The sequence below is a fragment of the Brachyhypopomus gauderio genome, chromosome 3, assembly GCF_052324685.1.
Source record: "Brachyhypopomus gauderio isolate BG-103 chromosome 3, BGAUD_0.2, whole genome shotgun sequence".
Lineage (NCBI taxonomy): Eukaryota > Metazoa > Chordata > Actinopteri > Gymnotiformes > Hypopomidae > Brachyhypopomus > Brachyhypopomus gauderio.
The window spans coordinates 28,658,090-28,668,719 of record NC_135213.1 but is presented as its reverse complement, the minus strand read 5'-3'; the positions used below and the strand labels follow the sequence as shown (position 1 = coordinate 28,668,719).

The following is a 10,630-nucleotide window of genomic DNA, read 5'->3' as shown; positions in this document are numbered from 1 at the left end:
GGACCTTAGGTGTGTTCACGTGAACTAGGCCACCACAGAGGTTAAGGACCTTAGGTGGGTTCACGTGATCTAGGCCACCACAGTGGTTAAGGACGTTAGGTGGGTTCACGTGAACTAGGCCACCACAGAGGTTAAGGACCTTAGGTGGGTTCACGTGAACTAGGCCACCACAGAGGTTAAGGACATTAGGTGGGTTCATGTGAACTAGGCCACCACAGCAGGTTAAGGACATTAGGTGGGTTCACGTGAACTAGGCCAACACAGCGGTTAAGGATGTTAGGTGGCCGTTGAAGCCAGCCGGTCTACCGGAGAAGAAGGACCTTGGAAAGGCCCAACAGGGTTTTATATGTAGATAGCGTTAGCTAGCTAGTGTGTTGAGAAAACTGGTTTTACAAAAGACAGACATCTATATACATAGATAGATTTGAAAGGGTTACTGTTTTAACATGCAATAGGTTTTGACTTACTGACAAATTGAAATGTGAATGATCGTAATAATTATGTTATACTCACAATTTTTTGCCTCGCACCGTATGCACTTCTATGAACAAAAAGGGGTATTATGATTGGGGAAAATCTAGTCTAAAAATATTACAGTATTATATAACGCATAAGATGGTGACATAAATGAGATGAATCACTTATAAAACATTATGTACAGGTACAATTCATCAAACAAAATGGATTTTGCAGTATTTTAGCTGTGTGTGTACACACACGTACTGCTGGGAGACTTGTCTCCTTTCTTGTTCTGCTCTTTTCCCACTCGTTAGACACTGGTGTAGAGGACTATGACAGGGAGAGCACTGATGTCTTGGCCCCATATTAATTACTATATTCAAGTATTTTTCCTTTGTAAGCAGTACTGTCAGCTGGAATACGTTTCTTTTGTTACTAAACATGTAGTTCTGTAGTTTCCCTACCATGTCACCCATACTGTGGTTCTCTTCATTGTGATAGTTACTATTAGTTCTGTCTCTCACCTAATTTTATTGTGTACATTTCTGACCACAGCACCACTGTTGATGATTGGGGTGTGGTGCTGCTTGTGCTCCAACATTGTGACATTGAAGTAGTTCTGTGGGTCAGTGTAACTGCTAAGATCAGCCTAGCATGAACAGGTTGAGAAACAGACCATAACAGAAGCTTAACTGTGCCAACACTGATTGAAGTTTGTAGCTCATGCTGATTGATAACAAATCTACATGCCAGACTGAGCAGGCACTGTTTCTTCCACATTCATATGAAGTTGTTACTCGTGTTTAGAAATGACCACACCAAAGGCTGGAGAAGTCAAAAGGGGCATAGGTGTGATCTGGGAGAACTTGCAGTGTCCAATATGGTGAGTGACTACTGCTCAATGTACATCAGACAACACAACCAGTGGTCACTTAAAGGCATTTCTTTTTAATAAAATTGTATGTGCATTTTTACCTTGATTATATATTCTCAGAATATTTGCATTGTTATTGCAGTTTGGATTTGATGACCACACCAGTGTCAACCAAGTGTGACCACCAGTTTTGCAAGTGAGCTGCATTTTGGATTATGGATCACACACTGTGTCATTGTTACTGTTGAAATAGAACAGATAATTTACCTTTCCATATTTCTTTTTAATGTAGTTGCTGATTCATTAGAATGTATTACAAAGTGAACTGAATGTTAACTTTGGTTAACATTAATGTCTGTTTTTCTGTGCCCAGGTTGATATTGAATAGTTTCCAAATAAATCACCTCTGTGGCTAATAATGAGTGATTAAAACTCTTCCTGCAGATTCTGCATTATAAAGCTGCTGGACAGGAGTAAAAAAAAAGAAGCCAGCTGCCCTGTGTGCAAGACAAAGGTCACCAAAAGGTCATTTTCGTGTCAAGGGGGTATTAGACATCAGAGATATTCAGTAAACGTATTTTGACCTTGCTGACATTTGTTTATTAGATTAGATTCAGCTTGTACAGGTACAGAACCAATGTAATGATGCAATTACCATCTAACCAGAAGTGCAACAGAGTATTATTTACAAAAGTGCAGAGCATCCATGGACGGTGGCGCAGTAGTGAGGAAGATATACACTATACATACACTATATTGCCAAAAGTATTCGCTCACCCATCCAAATGATTGGAATCAGGTGTTCCAATCACTTCCATGGCCACAGGTGTATAAAATTAAGCACCTAGGTATGCAGACTGTTTTTACAAACATTTGTGAAAGAATGGGTCGCTTTCAGCAGCTCAGTATATTCCAGCGTGGAACTGTGATAGGATGCCATCTGTGCAACAAATCCAGTCGTGAAATTTCCTCGCTCCTAAATATTCCACAGTCAACTTTCAGCTGTATTATAAGAAAATGGAAGTGTTTGGAAATGACAGCCACGAAGTTGTAGGCCACGTAAACTGACGGAGTTTGTCAGTTGCTTCATACATTGGCTGATATGGCCATCAGACACCCCCTCTGGCTTATTGTTAAGAGCTATATGAGTGACAGAGTGCAGAGGGTAGAGTGGGGTTCCTGTGTATCTGAGCTCTGTGCAGTACCAGCTGGTGTTCCACAAGGAGGACTGTTATCTCCATTACTTTTTGTTATTTGTATTAATAGCCTTGATGCTCATCTGCCTACTTCTATTATTCCAGTAAAATATGCTGATGATCTTACAATCACAGAGTTTCTGATGGGGTCTCTACCAGGCTTGACTCAGAAAGCCCTGGATTCTGTGGCTAATTGGGGACAGGAGTTCTCACTGACAATGAATGGAGTCAAGACGTTGGATATGGTTCTTAGTGCTAGACAGTGTTCTCGAGTCTCACGCATTGAGCGTGTGATACACGCATTTGACTGTCTTCACACGCCACACTTCCAATTTCACACGCCGGAAAAAAAAAGTAGTTTATTTACCTCTGATCCATATCTATGTCGCCCTCCACTGGCGATCGATCGCGATATACAACTTGCGTTCGCCTTAAGAACTAAAAGACATTAACTTTCTTTTATTCCTAGTGCTCTTAAATTGCTTTTTAAGTGATTGAATTATTATTTTATGTTTTAAAGTTAATTAAAGTTAAAGTTGTTTGACACATTTCAGGTCTCGCTGCTTAAAATGGTTTTTTATGCTGGCGTGTCCTGCCTTGTCAAATTTAATAAATGATACCTGATACCTGAGTGGGGTCAGCGGATGCTAACATGCATAGTATGAAGAGGTCGCCAACTTCAATCACTACAGACATCCAAACTTCCTGTGGCCTTCAGATTAGCTCAAGAACTGTGCTCAGACGGCTTCATGGAATGGGTTTCCATGGTTGAGCTGCTGCATCCAAGCCATACATCACCAAGTGCAATGCAAAGCGTCAGATGCAGTGGTGTAAAGCACTCCACTAAACTCTAAAGCAGTGGAGGCACATTCTTTGGAGTGACTAATCGCTAGGGCTGAACGATTAATTGCATTTGCGATAATTTCGCGATTTTTAAAAACGCGATTGTCTAATCGCACAGGCTGCGATTTAAACTGGTCACGTGACTTGGGAGCGAGCCGTGCCGAGGACGAACGGAGCAAACCCGAGCAGGAGGCAGGGAGGTGGAGAAGTGAAGTTAACACAGCGCACTTTAACTTGTTGCACAATGGCTTCAGGCTTGACAGAAGCTGACACAACTGAAAGTCTAATACCAAAGAGGGGCAGCACATCAGTTGTGTGAAATTACTTTGGCTTTTAAAAGATGCTGCTCATCGTCAGGTACTGTGCAAAACGTGCCTTGCTACTGTCGCTACGACGCGAGGAAACACTACAAACCTTCTTCAGCATTAAAAAAAAACACCACAAAGCCTCATATTTGTAAGGCTAAAATGCCAACGACATTCAAATACGCCAAAGTGTTTCTCTGCGCTTATACAGCTTTAGTATGCGGTGAGCAGCGAAATACCGTAAAATCTCGCATATAGGCGCAATAAGATTTAAAGCATGGATGAATCGCAAAAGCGCGGATAGCTTGACCGCGGTTCAGCAGACAGGGTTCACTGACCGAACCGTTTGAAAGTGTAACTCCTTATGGATATAATTGGAAGCGGCACGCTGAAATAACTCGGGCAGTAACGGAGTTCATAGTGAAAGACATGATGCCCGTTAATGTAGTGAACAATCCCGGCTTCATGGCTTTGTTAAACACACTGGATATGCGCTACCAAATGCCCTCACGCACATATTTTAGCCAAGTTGCTATACCTGCAGAGTTGCCAACTCTCATGCATTGAGCGTCTTAGACTAAAAAGTTAATAGTTCGCTCTGGCGCCAACCACAGGCGATCGATCGATCACGATATAATAATAATAATACTGAAATTTAGTCCATTTTTTACACACACACACACACACACACACCCCCCCCCCCCCCCCCCCCCCCCCCCGGCAACCCTGTATCTGAGCTGTATAAAAAATGCCGAAACAGAGTTTCCTGAAGTGGAACAATGGAAAAAATCGCGATTTTAAATCGCAATCGCAATTTATAGATAAAAAATTGCAATTAGATTATTTTCCAAAATCGTTCAGCCCTACTAATCGCGCTTCTCAATCTGATGGACGAGTCTGGGTTTGGCGGTTGTCTGACTGCATTGTGCCAAGTGTAAAGTTTGGTGGAGAGAGGATTATGGTGTGGCGTTGTTTTTCCCGGAGCTGGGCTTTCCAGTGAAAGGAACTCTGAATGCTTCAGCATACCAAGACCTTTTGGACAATTCCATGCTCCCAAATTTGTGGGAACAGTTTGGAGCTGAATCTTCATCTTCCAACATGACTGTGCACCAGTACACAAAGCAAGGTCCATAAAGACATGGATTAGAAAATTAGAGTGGAGACTGAGAGCCAGCCCATCTCATCCAACAGTATGTGACCTTACAAATGAGCTTCTGGAAGAATGGTCAATAATCCCTATAAACACACTCCTAAACCTTGTGGACAGCCTTCCCAGAAGAGTTGAAGCTGTTATAGCTCCAAAGGGCGGACCAATGTCATATCGAATCCCATGGATTAGGAATGGGATGTCACTTAAGCTCATATATGGGTCAAGGAATGTGAGCGAATACTTTTTTTTTTTTTTGGCAATTCATATATATATATATATATATACACACACTATATTGCCAAAAAAGTATTTTTTTTTGCATTGCCCAATAATGTTTTTCACAGAAGAAGAAATATTCAGTTTGTGTGTGAAATATTTGAAATAATATTGTTGGTTACAAATGTTAAAAATTATTGTTACAGATTACAAATGTGTGTATGCCTATATGAAGAGAACATCTTTTTAAAGTCATATTGATAATGTATCTGATAACTGTGATATGGATTTCCAGCAGTCGGCTTTAGCTCAGTGTTTGATGTTTGTTTCACAGGAGCCTGCAGGAAAGTCCAGGATTCCAGAGGCTGGTAGAAGGATTACAGAATTTAATCCAGTCTTATGAATTTGACACATGCACAAACTGTACGTGCTTACCCATTAATCTCTGCTTGTATAGTTCATGTGTTAAGTTGAGGTGTGTAAATGGAAACGCTCTCTGCTCAGATGGCTTCTCTTCTACTGTTGCAAATACCACAAAGTCTAAGTACCATTTAGGTGCTGCATAAGCGTATCTCAGTAATGTTAAAACCTCACAGGAGCTGCATTTCTGCTGTTGTAGGCTCAAGGCCACAAGTTATAGAATGAAAATATGTTATCACTTTAGATTTAGATATTACTCTCTACACTGGCACTGGAGTAAATGTATTGCAATAAACATTTATTAGATCTATGTTATTGTTTAAGATTTTGGTGCATGATGAATCTTTGAGTGGGTGGGTGGGGCTTCTCGAGGGCCCTGCTACATTCATGGATATGTTGAGATATTTCAGCAGGTATTGAAAAGCCAATTTTTCTATAAACATTTTTTTGTGTGCATTCTAGATTTTACAGGAATGCCACAGAAAACACCAGAAGACAGGTGAGTATTCCAGTCTTGCATGTTCCACCTGAATTATATTGTCTCACAGTTTACGTGCATGATACTGGAGGCTTGAGTATGTCTTGAAGAGGAAGGCATTTTCTGCTTGCTTCTGTTAAGTGAATCTCTGCTTGTCTGTGGCTAGTGTTGAAACAGAGTCGCGTGATCAGCAGTTTCCTGGAGAGAGTCCGTCCCCAGAGGTTGGCGGGACGGAGAAAGCACGGTCTCCTTCCTCAGCAGCAGGTAAGAGCCTGATCTGAGCAGTGTGCCATTGTCCTCTGTAATCCCAGCATGCACCTGTTCATTTCCTTTGTGTAGTGTTAGGAGGAAGCCTTCTTAATGTGACAGCAACAGGAACGTCAATCATGATTTAATGTACAGCAGCATTGTGATTCAGGAGGAAGTGTATTAATGTGGCCATTATCAGCAGCATGCAGAAGCCCATTTACAACTCTTATAAGTGCTGGTTCAGAGCTATGTTGAGTACGGACATCTGACTGGAGAGGCTTGTGTACTATAAGAAATATTTAAAGTCGGGCAGCTACTACTTTTTCCATCATTTTGTGGAGGGTTAGAAGTGTATCTATAATTTGCAAGGCAGATTGAGTGAAGGTTTCTTAGCAATGACTGTACCGGCATTTTTAAGGCTGTGCGTACAGGGTCACATGACACACAGGTGTTTAAATGTTTAAAGCACTTTGAATGACTGTTGTGTATGAAAGGTGCTATATAAATAAACTTGCCTTGCCTTGCCTTAAATGGGATTTGAAGGAGGAGGAAACAGATGCACAGTGCTCAAGCAGAGAGGGTGGACCAGGGTCAAACTGGTAGGAGGAATGAGGTGGATTTGTTCATTATTTTAGAGACGTGAGAGGGACTGGTGTTAGAAAAGCTAGTGAGTATCTCATGAGCCTGGGGGGTACTTGAGGAAAAAACAAGTGAGATTAAAGTACCCTGGGGAAATTTTACTAAATTTGTCCTGAAATAAGTGCTTAAAAGCTTGACACTGTTCTGGGCCACTGAGGGTCACTAGTGAGGGGCCTTGAAGGATTTTGTTTATAGTCCTAAAAGGTGTTTTGGGCTTAAAACATTATTGTTAATGGCAGTACAATAGGAGCAGTAGTAGTCCCTGTGTTTCAGGATGTCCTGAGTGTAGGGTACTGTGTGAACGATAAGTCCATCTTATACAAGCACTCAGGCTCTCTGCCAGTCACTTTGATCAGTTCAAGTGTGTACCATGGTGAGCAGAGGGAGTCAGGGACCAGCCTGTTTGTTAATGGCGCATCAAGATCATCAAGGGCCTCAGAGATTGCACTGTTACAGCGAGAACAAAGAGTGCAGGAGTGCTGAGAAAAGCCAGTCCGACATGAAGTCTGAAGAGAGCAAAGAGGTGGGAATCAATGGCGTTGATTTTACTGAAAGAGGTGGTGTGTTTTCCAGCAGTTCTGGAGGATGGATACTGAGCCTGTGTTCATTAAGTTTGTGAACTTGAATGCAAACAGGAAATCTATAAACGCGGACAAGCAGGACATAAATCCAAATGTATGTGTGTGGGTGAAAGTTTTGCATTGCAGAACAGACATTCCAAACATATTGTGTGTGTGTTTAAACTCATTTACAGCTAAGGATGCCTTTGCCAGACTGATGGGTCTTGAAGATTCGTGTACTGCTAATCCTGAGCAGGACTGCTCTGATAGTGGGCTGGGTTATGCACCTCAAATATCTGAGAAGAAACAAAGTGAACCTGAAAACTTCCTGTCAGGAAGAGAAGGCAGACCAAGTAGCTCATCTGTAGATCGTAATGGGGATCCAAACGATGCACCCAGCACATCCGTGAAACGATCAGGCCTCAGATCCCAATCAAGGGTTGGCCTGGAATCAGACAGGATTGTGGACAAAAGACAGAAGAAGAGTATGGAAAAGGTTTCTGAGTGGCTGCTGAAAATCTCTCCCTCTTCATGCATACAAACCATGCACAATAGCACAGTTCTTTCCATTTCTTCTGACAGTGACTGTGAGAAAGACAGCATGTGTTCATCAGCCCCTACCGAGGTCATTGTGAAAGGTAACGATAAGATGAGAGCAAGTCTGTCCAGGGATCCACTTGTACAGGAGAAGCAGGTGTTTGGTGCAGTGTACAAGCGTGAACACAAACTTGCCAAGACCAGAGTTGGCAGAGTTTCCTCTCCTGAGAGAGCGATTACGACTGCCCCTTGTCTTCTTAATGTAGCAGCAGAGGATAACATGAGGTACATGTCTAAAAAGAAGAAGAAGCCAAGTGGTAAATTGACTCCAGCTGATTTTATAAAGAAAAGTTCTGATGATAAAGGGGGAAATGTTGATGAACAGGGAGAAATTGAGGAACCCATGGAATTTGCAGTACGTAACGCTGACGAAGCAAAGAAACAAGAAAAAGTTGCGGAATCTACCAGGAATGTGTCACTGAAATGTCCAGACGAGAAGGAGAAGCTGATTGAGAGAAGCACAGATGAGGAATGCATTGGTACGATTGAAATGATGGAAAATAGTCCTGAGTTTGACGTTCCAGTTAACAGACCTGAAAGACAGTCAAAGGTGAAGATGAAAGATGCCTGGCAAGACTCTGACTTGAAGCTGAAAGAGAACAAAAGTGCTAACAAAAAAGGTCAGAAGAGACGGCTCACTAGGAGCAGCTGTGGGAGTGCAAAAGATAATGAACTGGAGGAAAGCAAGAATGCAAAGCACACTAAGGCCCTTGCCCTTGTCAGTGCTGGAAACGAGACTCTTGATTTTGTCCAGAAGTTGACAAGTAGACCAAAGTTAACCGAGGCAGAGGTTACTATTGAAAGTTATCCTAGCAGTGCAGAACCACGCTCTCCTGATTCTAGGAAAATCAGACGAAGTTTAAGGCTTCAGGCATTCACTGCTGAAGTGCAGGTCACTCGGGAAAGGAGGCGGGCTATGCAGTCTCTCCCCAAACCTGCTGACAAACCTCAAAGTGAGCCATTATGTTCTGCCAACCCACCTGAAGTGAATGATCCAATCACAAGTGCAAATGAAGGAAAAGCAATTCCTGTAGATTGTCAGGGTAGGACAGCTGATGAGCGGCCTGTAAAGAAAAACGGATGTGTTTACAACAGCAAATTTGAAATAACTGAGGTTACTGAGGTTCAGCCAAGTGAGGGTGCTGCTCCTTTGAAATCTGTAACTGGGGAAGTCGAGCCTCAAGTTTCTATTGTTCCGGACACTATGGATTCCGATGGACAAAACTCTCCAGGTTCTGCCACGGTTGTCAGATCGCCAGGTCCTTTAGCAGCTGGTTTGCTATATTCATTTTCACCAGAGGAACATCAGGAACCTCCATCTGCAGCAGCTTCTGCTCCAGTGCTTGTAGGGGCAGTAACAGCTACTGCCATCACGCCTGCAGGGGAGAACAACATAGAAGAGCAGGGAGATACTAACGATAGTGAACTTGACACAGAGCAACTCTTGAAAACCTTCAAAGCTACAAAGAGGAAATCATTTTGCCTTTGGAGTCCTAGGGCTTCCTACTCTAAAGGCCAGGAGGGAACTCTGGGTAAGACTGTAGAGGACAGCGAGCTTCTTCAGGGGCCGATCCCAGTCTGTCAGAGCAATGGCCATAATTCCAGTCCTGCAAATATTTCCCATTATGACCCGTTTCAACCTTCAAACAAGGGTGAGCTTTCCCCCTCTCAGAAATCATCCAGTCCTGGAAATGCAGGTGTTGCGAGTGTCACACAACGTCAGGCAACATCATCTGCTCTTGCCTTAGGTAGTGAAGAACATGTTCTTCTGAAGAACTCTGAAGTTAGCATGAGCCCTGCCCTGACTCCCAATAAGGTTGCAAAGCCTTCTCAAGAATCCAGGTGTCCTGTGAACTGTGAAATGGTGTATTCTTACCAGCTTTTCTCTGCCAGTGTTGCTGAGGAGCAGCGAGAGATCTGTACTGGTAAGAGCACCAGAAAGGATCAGTCCCCAACATCAGGACCATGTCTATCAAGGACACCTCACATGTCCAAAGAAAGCCAAATGGATAATTTGCCATTAGGGAGTATGCCAAACTCTGGAGTTCAGAGTAACCTCTTGGAATCTTCAGTTACCCCAGATGGGCTCATACCGGGTGTTGCTGAGCATCTGGTGCATCAGGTCATAGAATCTGCAGCCCCCTGCAGCTCGGAGGAGAAGGATGTGGACGCTCTGTCTCAGCCTTTGGTGCGCAGGAAGAGGAAGGCCCAGCAGCTGAACTCCTCAGACTCTGAGCTCAGTGCTGAGGACGATTACCTCCCATCACTGGCCCAGATATTCAGGTCTCACCAAGAACCCCTTCCATCTACCAAAAGGCCACAGCAAAAGTCAGATCTTCCAAACCAAGACGGGGACCAGCTCAAAGAACACAGACCAAAGGCAGGATTAGACCATGTTGGTCATCTTCGTTGTCCCCTTAGTGAAGCAGAGCCTGGATATCTGTTGGGTCATGTTAGCCCTCCTCACAAGCAGGACACGCCAGAGAATGTGGTCACTAACATTTTATCAGCTGGGCAAGATGGCAGCATCCTTCCCCGTACCTGCAGAGATGAAGGCGTTACTTCAAGCCAAGGATCTGTGGATCTTTTCGGGACACCAGATGAATGCAAGTCTTATACTTGCCTTAAATATTAATTAATTTAC

The 10,630-nt window shown here is 43.2% G+C and overlaps 1 protein-coding gene across 2 annotated transcripts in view; it reads left to right on the top strand.

Annotated features, from left to right (window-relative positions):
• Window positions 1–10,630, top strand: part of LOC143510974 (uncharacterized) — a 36,523-nt gene that overhangs the window by 930 nt on the left and 24,963 nt on the right. For both annotated transcript variants that reach the window (XM_077000912.1, XM_077000913.1), the window contains exons 2-8: window positions 1,267–1,342; window positions 1,476–1,529; window positions 1,778–1,858; window positions 5,378–5,466; window positions 5,926–5,962; window positions 6,108–6,205; window positions 7,584–10,592. In XM_077000912.1, the coding sequence (XP_076857027.1) occupies window positions 1,269–1,342; window positions 1,476–1,529; window positions 1,778–1,858; window positions 5,378–5,466; window positions 5,926–5,962; window positions 6,108–6,205; window positions 7,584–10,592 (3,442 nt within the window). In that variant the 5' untranslated portion in view covers window positions 1,267–1,268. The remainder of the gene's footprint in view (window positions 1–1,266; window positions 1,343–1,475; window positions 1,530–1,777; window positions 1,859–5,377; window positions 5,467–5,925; window positions 5,963–6,107; window positions 6,206–7,583; window positions 10,593–10,630) is intronic.